General features: G+C 48.5%; 1 protein-coding gene across 2 annotated transcripts in view; it reads right to left on the reverse strand.

Annotated features, from left to right (window-relative positions):
• The window catches only part of STK32A (serine/threonine kinase 32A), a 35,883-nt gene that overhangs the window by 15,474 nt on the left and 8,315 nt on the right, over nt 1-12,094 (reverse strand). For both annotated transcript variants that reach the window (XM_074603766.1, XM_074603767.1), the window contains exons 3-6: nt 9,629-9,684; nt 8,257-8,408; nt 5,363-5,536; nt 1,853-1,890 (exon numbers count right to left, since the gene is read on the reverse strand). In XM_074603766.1, coding sequence (XP_074459867.1) covers nt 1,853-1,890; nt 5,363-5,536; nt 8,257-8,408; nt 9,629-9,684 — 420 coding nt within the window. The remainder of the gene's footprint in view (nt 1-1,852; nt 1,891-5,362; nt 5,537-8,256; nt 8,409-9,628; nt 9,685-12,094) is intronic.

The following is a 12,094-nucleotide window of genomic DNA, read 5'->3' on the forward strand; positions in this document are numbered from 1 at the left end:
AGTCTGATTGCTGATAGTCTTTAGGTGCCTCATACTCTCAGGGGACTGGTTTCAATCAAGAACGTTATAAAAAATTGATGCTAGCAAATAGTAGATATTTTGTGATCACAGTTGTGAAACCCTGGTGAAGGTAGCGGAGTGGCAATGGGGAGCTGCAGCCCGTTCCACGGGGGAAGAGATACTGAAAAACAAGCACAATCTACTAGGCTAAATACAGATAAACATGCTACAATAACAGTTGCTCTGGGGACAAGAAAAAAATTGAACTGTGTTTGCACAAAGCTTTCTGTATGCATGAGAGGATACACCTTTGCTGCCATGGATGAAGAAAAGAAATATAAGTAGTCATAGTCAGAAGGACACCGAAGGGTACAGCCACAGAAAATAACTCTGAAACCTCTGCAACTGTTAAAACATCACAGCGAGCAGAGAACAGGCTCAAAAATCAACCCAAATTGCAGCGTCATTATAGAAGCTTGCAGGTTACATCCCACTGAGCTGAAGCCAACTGCAGAGACAAGCAGAGCTGTTCCCCCTGTTTTTCCCGTCTTCGGGGAATGCTGACCTACATTTCCACGGCTCTCCTGCTCCCGGCTCCCTCTCGGGCGGCTGTGTCACCCCAGCCCTATGGGGCACGGGGGTCCCTGGAACACAGGGACAGGTCACCTGGGAGCTTCCCAGGGTGAGGGCTGATCAGACAGCCCTGGCTGCCAGCGCTGGCCGGGAGAGTGGCCCTGGGCCGCGGCAGTGCCGAAGCCCGGCCACAGCTGGACCAGCAGGTCCTCGGTGGGAGGGAGGACGGGTCTCTGCACCCATCTGCACATGGGGCAGCAGCAGGAGAAGAACCAAGAGAGGCAAAAGAGAGGCTACGGCGCTTGGAGGCAGAAGCAGGTTTGCTGACAGCTCCTAAATAAATAATTAGCCAGCACTTTGAAATTAGAGGTCATATGCAAAATGGTGCTTCCAGGCAACCCCAGCCACACAGGAGAGCCTTGGAGATTCCGCGGGAGCTTCAGCATCCCCATTACAGCCTCTGAAGTGATAATGAATTCAGATATGCCTTGTCCCTGCACTGACTTTTTCTCTTGGCGTGCCTTGCTACGGTTGCTAGTAAAGATTTCTCACAACAAGCAAGTTACATGGATTTTCAAAAAATACAAAATGACAAAGTATTTTTCTAATGAGTTAAAAGCTAATAAATATCAGACAACTCTTCACTGTGAGAGCTTTGTCAGGAGAAAAAGTGTGTCGAGAGAGTAATGCAAGTTAGAGTTTTGCCTGAGAAAAAGACTAAAGAAAAAAATGATAGCAACATCTATAACATACCCAGACCCAACTCCTCTTTGGAGCTCCCTCCCAAGGGCAAATGCCCAAGGAAAAAAGAAAACATCTGAATGAAGATTATCTCTTCAACCATAATTCACTGTGTTTGTGAGCATACGTTACACACAGCCTGCATTACACACATGAGCATTTCCATTCAAATAATTACATTTTGAGTAAGTTTTAAGCAAGAGCCAAGAAGCTCTTAAAATAAGGTCTGCTAGGCAAAATGTGTTGTCCCTGCCAATGCCTCCACGATACGCCAGGAGGTCAGTCAGTCAGATTAGACACCCCCAGAAATACCGCAACATCCCGGGGTGCCCAGCGCCCCAGAGGTACACGACGCTGCCCCTCAAAAAGCAAAAGACAGCAATGAAAGCACGGAAGGATGGTCCCGTTCTGAACTGAACTGAGGGAGAGAACGCAACAGAAATGAGGAAAACAGCAAGCACCTAAACTTGAACTTGGATGTCCTGCCTCTGACTCTGCTTTTATGCATATGCATGGCCACAGAGCAGCTGGCACTTACCATGCTCATCCAGTAAAATGTTGTCAGGCTTGATGTCTCTAAGAGAAAAAGGCAGAGAAGGGGAGAGAGCCATTAGCCTAGAAAAGTGACATGAAACATGGCTGCAGACACTTTAGGACAGCCCAGGCTCTGGTGGGGGACACACTTCAGAGACATCAGGCCCTAGAAGGTATCTTTGCTGGGGTCTTCAGCTCTGATGTTCCTGCAGGGTTTGATGTGGGCATCAGAGTGACTAACGGAACAAGAGCAGGAACGGTGGTGCAGTGCTGCGGCTGTGAAGGCTGCCAAGGTCTGGTCTAGCAGCACCCAGCTAGTCCACCCACAACGTCACGGCTGCTTTTTATCTTTTTCCCCCCTTTTACTTCTTAATCTGTTTCAATACTATATTGAGAGCTGTTCCCCATTTACTCAGTAAAAATAAAAATATTTTAACATCCTTGTTCTAGAAACAAATGGGTTCCGCACAGGTTTTGTTCCTGAATAAAAAATCCCAAACAACAGAATAATAATACCTGTAGCAATGCTGTAGGGAAATGCTTTCTATTGAAGGGAGAAAATGTACACCTGATACGCTGAGTGTGTACGCCTGGGTGGCTTTACAAGACATTACCTGGTTTTAATGAGCTAATTACACCAGTGCCCATTCACCTGCTATCAGCCACCTGGCAATGCAATGCCCACAAGGAGATCACAAGGCAGGCACACGTGCAGCGACCCTGACCGTCCTCACGCTTCCCACCAGGCATTAAAAATGCAGTCACTAAGATAAAGTTTGAATTCACCTAGCCACCTGGAATCAAGAAAAGACAACGTATCTAATTACCATGTAATAGCTTGCAGTTCCCTGGCATCTTCTGACCCAAACTACTTCCAGTGGGACATAAATACCAGTTACCTTCCCCGTGCCATCCCCCTTCCCACAGGTAAGCACAGGGACAGGCATCTCTAGCAAAAGAGAATGGGGTGGCTCCAGGTAAGTGGCTGGTTTTCCCCAGAAGCGCAGCAAAACTGCCACAAGTTGGAGCCAACCAGTCCCGATGGTCAGAAATACTGTATTTGATAGCGAAAAATGGTGATGCCACACTTGGCATTTTTGAGAAAATACTAACTTAAGGAAAAACTTTAACGAACGTTTCAGCAAAAAGAGTTCAAAAAAAATGGATTCTTTGAATCCCTTGATACAAAAATATTTTCAAAGTTTTGAAATGAACCATAAAGACAGGTGTTTGTTTCTCATCCAATTTTCAACTTTTCAATTATTAATTTTTTTAGTTCCTCTGGGGTGTTTTCTGATCTCACTCAGTCTGGTACGTAGCCCATGGAATTACACCAGCATGGTGAGATCATTCCCAGGGTGCAAACAATGAACAGGGATCATTTTGTTAATTGATTATTTGTGTACTTATTTTTTATAAACTGGTTATACCATTTCCTAGCCTGAAAAAATTAACAAATATTTCCCACTCTTCTACTTGTAGGTGGGAAATAATTCCAGCCATCGGTCTGTGTCTGCTGCCCCTGCACAGCTTTGTTCAGGCAAAATAAAAACCCACTTGCCTGTCTCCTGATGTTCCCGGTTACAGATGTTGCAGTGTAACTGCCGCAGCTGAGTCACTTTATCAATCTAATATTGTCCCCCTGGGACAACCTGCATGACAGTGTTTATTGAATAAGTTGCAAATTTTACAGACTGTCATACATGTTTTGTTGTACTTGATTCACCTTAAACACGTATAGCTGCTTGAAAAATACACTGCAGCCAGAACTTTAGCTTCTCCCCCCTATATTCACAAAAAAACCCTCTGGGATATCCCAGGAGTTGTGCCCCATGATGTCCTCTTTGTACCTGCCCTCACCTTGCAGCCGTAGTGGGACACCGGCCCACCCCAGGCGATGCCGATGGCCACGGGATACTCATGGCCAAGCGATGCCAATGGCCACAAGATGCTGATGGCCACAGGACTGCAGGGACATGGCTCATAATGGGACCGCAGCCCCTGGGCACCTTCTGCTCCCATAGCTGTCATGTCCTTCATTGTTACGAGGAACAGCCGCCTCCTTCTGCAGACTTGCTCTCCAGCACTGAATCCTGAAGAACTCCCAGCCCCTCGCCTACAAACGCCACTACTGACATTAACACACCACTAACAGAGACGATTTCTTCCCTGTGCTTCCTTCCCATTTGTGCCCCACTCAGTTTGCTCAGGCCAAGCCAACAGCAGGAGGATTCCCCCCTCGCTGCCCAGGACAGCAGCAGCCAAGTTGCATTTCAGGATGTTTAATTCCTGCTCATCCATTGTTCGGTGCCGGTGAGCAGGTGCCGGGCAGAGCGGACCAACATCCCTGTCACTGCACACCGGCTTCACGTCCCGCCACAGGGAGCCCGTCAAAGCCTGAATGGGGAGCTGGGGCAGCCGCCCGCTGAGATCAGGGGCATCAGAGTAGAAATCTATGCAGGTATAAAACAAAACAAGCAGCATGAAAGCTGAGACTCCTGAGAAAGTGGGAGCTCTCCCCGGGGTGGTCTGGCTCCAACCGATGCAGAGCAAACCCCCTCCGGGGCTCTTGGCAGTCATGGAGGATGTGCTGTGGGCACACCGAGTGTCAGCCGTTCTGCTTCACAGCTCAGAAACAGCAGCTGAACGCCACAGACATGAACAAGCGTTAATCTTCATCTTAAAGGTCCCTTCCAACCTAGATGACTCTATGATACCATGATTTCAATTTTAAGTTTTGTACCATGCTTTATTTTTACACCTCACAAGAATGCTCTTCTGGAGCGATATTTATAAATGAGATAATCTTCTCTCCTGCCAGGCCCTCCCTGTTCGTACTCCCTGTCACCAGCTCCTCCGTCAAACCCTTGGACCCCCGAGGTGCGCGCTACCCAGAACACCAGTAGGAAACAGCTGCACATCTGTCCGTCCAGAGCCAAACCCTCTCCAACCAGAGAAAGCTCTACCTCCTCTGCTATTTTGCAGGTCTTTGAATGCGTGGCAAGAGTTCAAATATTTTTTCACTGGCCATGAAAAATCTTGGTGGCCAAACAGAAACACTGACCACTTCTAGAATGTGATTCAACCTCGTACAGAAAAAAAGCTGTGTTTGGTCCCATTCCTCGTCTTTCAGGGCAGCACTGAGAGGGGAGCAAAAGGGAGACACTTTCGAGTGTGACAGCTGGAGAATTCTGAATGCTGATGCCTACCCTCTCTGGACCGTATTAATGAGCTTTAGCTAATTAAACCTATTAGAGACAGGTTTTTGCGGGATCAGCAAACAAATCAAATATGCTATAACATAGCTATCCCAGAGGGAGAAATAGTACTCTCCCTGTTGTACATGAAATGCTTGTCTCTGGGAAGGCCAGTGTTTTACAGAAAAGCAAACTTATGTGGCAGAATATTTTGTTTATCTCTTAAGCTTCTATTTGTCCTTTCACGTCAAAGAGGAACAAGCCCACCCCTACCGCAGCCTGCGAGCATTGGTCTCCCTGCGAGGTCCCCAGCTGACCTGTGGATGATGTGCCTGCTCTGGAGATAGTCAAGGGCCAGCACCAGCTCGCAGATGAAGAGCTTCACGGTGCCTTCTTGGAACCGCACGTTCTGCTGGAGATGGTAACGCAGGTCCCCTCCAAGCAGCAGGTCTACAACCATAAACATATCTTCTTCATCCTGGAACGAGTACCTAAAATGTCATAAGCATGGTTCAAGGACAATAATATTAAAAAAAAGACAGGTTAAAAAAGGCACATATGCTACCTCTGGGAATACTCATAGTTTCTTGGTAAATAATAACTTCACGACCTTTCCACGCTCTGTTTCCCACTGTGACTGAACTCCTACCACCTATATTCTCAAAATAACTGAGATGACAATAATTTAGCTTCAGATCCATAACCAAATCAGTGCAGCTTGTATGAACACCTACCAGCAGGCCCACTAGAAGAACAGAGCATTTTTATGTCGAACTTGTTACTCTCAGCCACTTCAAAACCAAAGAACACCCAAACCCATCACTGCAATACAGGGTGCTGCTGGTTTCTTCCCCCGGACAGTTGCGCAGGGAGATGGAGGAGCCTGGCAGGCGGGTATGGCTCCCAGCAGAGTTCATCACGGGTATGCGTGGCAGCGACCGACAGCACAGACCACCAAGGGCCCAGGATCCCTGGACCACACACTTTTACTGTGGGGAGGGCCTCACTGCTTGCTTCCTGAACTGCGGTGCAGCAGCTCCGTTTGCTCAGCAGTTAACGGCTGCTGCCAGCGGCCACGAGCTAGTGAAACGCTTCCACTCGTGAGGAGGATGATGGGAGGGCTGGCACCCAGCGCACACTGCCAGGAGAGGCCACAAGCAGCCACTAAAACAGCTGCTGCTTTGACTACGGAGGGGTGCAGGTCCAGAAATCACTCATGTCACATTGGCGCTGGTGCTCTGAAAACCATCCGAAAAGCCTGCGCTGCCCTGGCCACCACTCGCATACACAAGATCCCTCCAAGGGACCCTGGAAGATCCCGTCACTTGCTGCGAAACCTAGCTGGCTGAGCAATCAGCAACTCAATACAGCAGTGGAAATCCAGCTTGGAGCTCTGGATAAATGCCATCTGTTCCCCTTGGGGTCCACACCCAGCTCTTCTCCATGGACATTTCATCTTCTCCAAGCACCCAAGGGAACTGCCCATAGGAGCAACACAGAGAGAAGCCCAAAACCAGCATGCACAGCCCAGACCCGCAGCCAGCAGATCGTGCACCGAAGGCTCCCCGAACTGGGCGCTGGTTCATCTGGCAGCAGTCTGTTATAAAACCATTTGCTCAACACAACAGCAGATGCAGCTGCTCTCTGCTGTCCCTCTTTAAGTGACCTGATTCGGTGCTATTAATTACCAAGTGTCCCTTGGAGACAGCTTTCTTCTTGTGGATTGTTTTCTTACAAATATACCAGCTTCTTGATGTGATGAGCAGCACCACAAACCAGAATTACTCCACACGAAGCTCGTAGTCTGTGTATCATTCAGAGTGCAGGAAAGCTAAAGGTTGTACCTGAGGCCAGGGACGACACGATAAGAACCGAAGCAGGGAAACTCAGATGATTTGCTCTGTACAGGTCTATAGATATGCATATGGTGTTTAACTCTCAGCAGCTGAACGAGTTTTGCCTGGAACTGCTTGTTCAAGCAGAGAAGCAAAGTTTGGAGATGTGTCCAAAGCTCTGGGAGGTCTAGATGTATGGTTCTCATCCAAACCCTAGTTAGAACAACACTGAATGGCAATACCACCAAAATCATGACAGCTCACCTAACAGCACTCAAGCTTCAGATTTCAAAAAGGAACACAAAGTTATTCAAAGATTTGTGATCTTCAGTGTGGTTTAACCTCATTTTTTGTGTTTAGCATTGGTAAGTTCTACCTCATTCTAAAAATAAATCCAATATCCAATAAATGTAATTACCCACCACGCCAGAGGAATCCTATAACTACAGGATATTGGCCACTGCATCCATCATGTGGTGTATGAGACCACACCTCTTGAAATGTTACTGGTGTCCTAATAAAATTAACCTGTCAGACTCTAAGAGTAACAGAATCTTGTTTAAAATTCCTTTCTACTGCCCTACTGCAGGAAAACATGCTGAATCAAATGAAGGGGGAAGAATTAGTGTGTCTTTTATCACTCAGCTGGTCAATCCCATTGCTAATCGTTGAAAAAGGACTATAACCAGAGCACGTGGGTTGCATTTATCAGGTACTCTTAAAGGAAAGAGATTCTTTTATGTACACCTTTCCCCTATAGATATATAGGTTTCTGCAATAAAATTCGAACAGTATTCTTTTTCTGACAGTAAATTCAACGATAAATTGCTTTTGTCTTTGCTGATTAGCATCAATTCAGTCAAATATCAATAAGGCATTAAGGCAGGCTATTTAAAGTACAAAATAAACCACAAAAACAGAATCAGGAGGAGACGAGAAGAAAGTGCTGCCAAGGGAAACCCTGCGAACAGAGCCCTGCCCTGCTTGGCCATCGATCCCACGCTGTCACCGCCTGGTCCTGGGAGCTGCTGTTTGTTGCAAAAGAGCACAATTAAATAGAACTGGGTTACGGTAACGAACAATGCCTGCCTAGCAAGAAGCCATGAGGGAACACCAAAAAACTGTCTTGTGCTTGTCTGAGGGGACAAGGGGACTAAGTTCTTGTTTAATTAAACAAGATTCCCTTGAAACCAGAGTCCTGGTGAGTGGAACAGAGGAGGAGCCCCCCCCGCACAGGACGGGATGGGTGTCTGGTGCACACACACGTGTTCTGCGGCGCAACGCAGGCACCCACTGCCGCCGGCAGCCCCCGGTCCCAAAGGTGTCTCTAACTGACCATGCTGAACTGGCCAGTAAGCAAAGGAGCAATATCTTACCATAAATTAACTAAGAAAGGGTGCTCCAGGCCCTGCATAATCTGCAGCTCCTTGAAAACATTTCTCACTTCGTTACGCTCCACGCACTTTTGTTTATTCATGTATTTCATGGCATACATCTTCTTGGTGTCATTCTTCTGCACAACACAGACCTAAGTGAGCAAATCAAGGGATAAATCAGAGATGACATGTCAGCAAATGTAGGCACGTAAAACCCAGCCCACGAGCGTTCTCCAGTGGCTTTATCAAAGTCCCCGCTGCCGAGTCACAGCTCCAGGCCCTGACACTGCAACGCTGGGCATCACCACCAACCCCCTCACCCAAAGCCAAACCCCTCACCCAGCTCTCAGCCGAAGAAGAAACTTTGCTGGGGGAAGGTGAAGGGAAGAAATTTATCACCACAAAGACAGGAGATAGGGAATTGCGCATAAGTCAACATTTTATTTAATAGCACTAACTAATCTTGGTTGTACCAACCCTCCCACACCAGTTGCTGCTTGGAAGAGTCCTTTCCACCACAGAACGACAGGTTAGAAACTGGGGAGCAGCACCTGACCTCCCCCTTCTTGGTGAGTTTCGTTCAGCTCACAAAGAACCTTGGGCTTTGTTGGCGGGGTGTTTGGGTTTGAATATTAACCCTTCTTACAGTTATATTTCAAATCGAGAAAGAAATGTTGCTTCAGTGAAAGACTCAAGAGTTGATAAAACTGCAAACCAAACCAGATTGGTTTTTCATAAACAACAGTTTATGAGTTTGGGCTGAATTTGCAAAGTTTCAGTCAACCTTTTTTTTTTCACCACTAAATAAATCTCTGTCTAAAGATTTTTGTCGCATCCTGCACCTAAGGCAGACCATTTCTGGCACGAGAGTGCCTGTATGTGCAGGGGCAGATGATCTTCTGGAATTCTGTCAGTGGATACAAGCAGAGAATTCAATAACAGCATAAAAATAAAACATATGACCGTAACCTGATGCTTCATACCAAACACTGTGTTTCACAGACAAATATCCTCTTAAAAAAATTGCCAGGCCTTTCACGTGGCTTGTAATACTTTGTTAAAGATGCATCATGATGTTCAGTGTTACTTCGCTGGGGAATCTTAGAAAGTGCTTATCCAGAAACATAATGAAATTCAGCTCATTTGATTTATCAGTATCTCATTTTAATCTCCTGTAATATAATTTGTGGCTATGGAATGAATGAGGAATCGTGCTGTGACTCCTTCTTGATTACCAGGAGTTGAAGCTCAGGTCAAAGCTCATTGACAATGCAGGGGTTTATTTCTTTACTCCCATGTGAGCCTCTAATTTGCCCCTTTCTCAGTTGCATTTCCAGCTGTCCAAATGGTGATTAGTTCACAAAATACTTACTTTTCCGAAGCTGCCCTTCCCAATAGCTCGCAAAATTTCAAAATGGTCGAAGGTGACTGCAAGAAAGTGCAAACATTCAAATATTAAATGGCTGAGCAACCATTTGATGCTATTCCATTATTTCTACATTTTTTTCCTTAAGAGCTGAGAAAAACGAAGGATACCCTAGCAACTTTCTGTTGTTTTTGGAGATTTGGGTGCTGTTTAAAACGTGCTGTTTAATAGGCTTTTTTCCTTTCCAGCGGAGCTGCAAAGGCAAGTTCCTTGGGTCAGCCTTTGTCAGTGCCAGATCAGAGAAGGAACCATCAAGTGAACGCTTTCACTGTGCCCTGCCTGTTGAAGATGAAAGTCTCATCTTCTTCCTGATGAAACCAAATTGCAAACAAGTTTAGTCCATCAAATGTTTATACCACGTGAAGACGTAAATGGGCAGCTAGAGCTTTGTATCCTTGTGGTATTATTCTAGACAACCGTTTGATACCTGAGCAGGACAAACACAGCAGCCCTGGACACAAGCGTCGCTGCCACTCAGCATCCAGAGTGGCTGTTCCTGCTCAGAAGGGAAACAGAAGGGCGGCAGTTTGCAGACCGAGCACTGACACGGGGAGGGAGGAACGTGAACATGGACTTCACCCACCCTCCTGGCCTCTGCTGGAGCCGGGGCTGGGGGCAGACACCTGCACAGCCAGGGAGGATGTTTTGTAAGTGCTAATGGAAGGCCCCTGCACAACCAGTGCTTCTGACCAGCCAGGATGAAGCTGCCTGTACTTCATCTCAGGCAATAAACACATCCAGGGAAACAGCAAATCAAATTACCATACAGCAAATGCAGATTAACTGTGCTGGGCTCAAACGCTGCTGCCAATGGCTGGATGAGGTACCATAGCAATGATCCCCGAGTTGAATGCTCTGAACCCAGCTGACGCTTCTCCAAGAGGCTGGTGCCAAGGGAAGCTCACGCTCTGGGACCTGCTCCTGAACCACCACTGCTGGCTGAACCAAACCGCACCGAGAGGCTCCTTTGAGGCATCAGAAAAAGGCCTCTGATAGATTTATACTAGCCCATCAGCTTTCATTAGTGTGACCCCTGGAACTGAGAGATACCACTGATGTGATGGGCTTGAAATCGCAGAGCTCATTTGCCTCCTGCCCCTCCAGTTTCCCCACTGCCAGAAGGGGCTGGACTCTGCAGCCGGAGCTGGCAAGGGAGGGCTGTCCCCTGCTTGGACCAGGGGAACTGGACACCGTGTCCCCCTCTACCCTGTGGCCTCGACCCTCCCTGCTGCGGCTCTTCACCACCACCTGCTTTAACAACCATCTTGGGAGGGAGCCGGCTGCGCGCTCACAGTGCCGGTGTCCAGGTGCCGCGGCAGGTGGGGCTCTCGGAACACCCGTCCTTGGTAGCCCCCAGCCTCCCAGGAGGTCTGCCATGGGGTGTTACCATCATTACCCTGCATTAGCACAAACAGCCGGGTGTTCTGTCCCAGACAGGACTCCACGCCGCCACCAGCACTTTGCTAAACACGAGGAAAACCCCAAGGCCTCTTTCCCTTTCAGCTTCAAGCGAAATAAGAATGGCAGCCCTTGTGGTACAAGAAAGTACGGCCATGCCCGCACTTGCGCTGCCAGTGGCCTGGAGCAGTGGCAGTGCTCCCCCGGCCACAGCCGCAGGCCCAGCCCCAGGCTGTCCCCCACCATGGGCTCTGCCACCAGCACGGACCTGCCGATGGTGGGGTCTGCCCAGGCTCTAATGGGAGGTCCTCCATGGCAGCCCTGCCTGGTAGCTCCAGTGGGTGCCACGGGTGTTCCCCTCTCAGGCCGACCTGAAACACTTCAATTACGTTGCCACCATCCCTGAGCACACAGGCCTGTGCGTGCCAAGCCCCCAGCCCCCTCGCTCTGCCATGGTCCCCGCTGCGGCAGGGCTGGAGGAGGGGGCTGCAGCCTGCTCCCATCGTCCCAGGCAGCCCTGACTGCTGCAGAGCTCGACGCCCTCGGGCTGCGGCTGTGCCAGGTGCTCGAGCCAGCACTGGAGCCGTCACCGGACCCACACACCGGTGCCTGGTCGCCTGGGGAGCGAACAGCGCGGGCAGTTTCCGAGTCTTGTTTTCACCAAACACTGGCACAGGATCAGCTCGTGCTTGGGGCTGCTGAGCTTCCTCTTGCTGCTTCCTGAGGCCACAGCTCTCAACAAAATTGTCATTTGCTGCTCCCTTCATTAACCGAACTGAGTGGCACAGGAACCAAGAGCTGTTTGTCCCCAGAGCTTTTCCTCAGGTGAGACTGCCAGTGGGGAAGCTGCTGTTAATCACTCTGCCACAGCAACAGACGAATCCTCCTCGTTACAGACTTGTGCACAATACCGGTCAGAAATAAACCCATTTTCCTCAGGATACGTCCTGCCTCTAAGCTAAGACAAGGGTAACAGGACAGACACTAGATCCTTGCCACCACACAGCTACAGGG

This window comes from Larus michahellis, chromosome 11 (assembly GCF_964199755.1).
Source record: "Larus michahellis chromosome 11, bLarMic1.1, whole genome shotgun sequence".
Lineage (NCBI taxonomy): Eukaryota > Metazoa > Chordata > Aves > Charadriiformes > Laridae > Larus > Larus michahellis.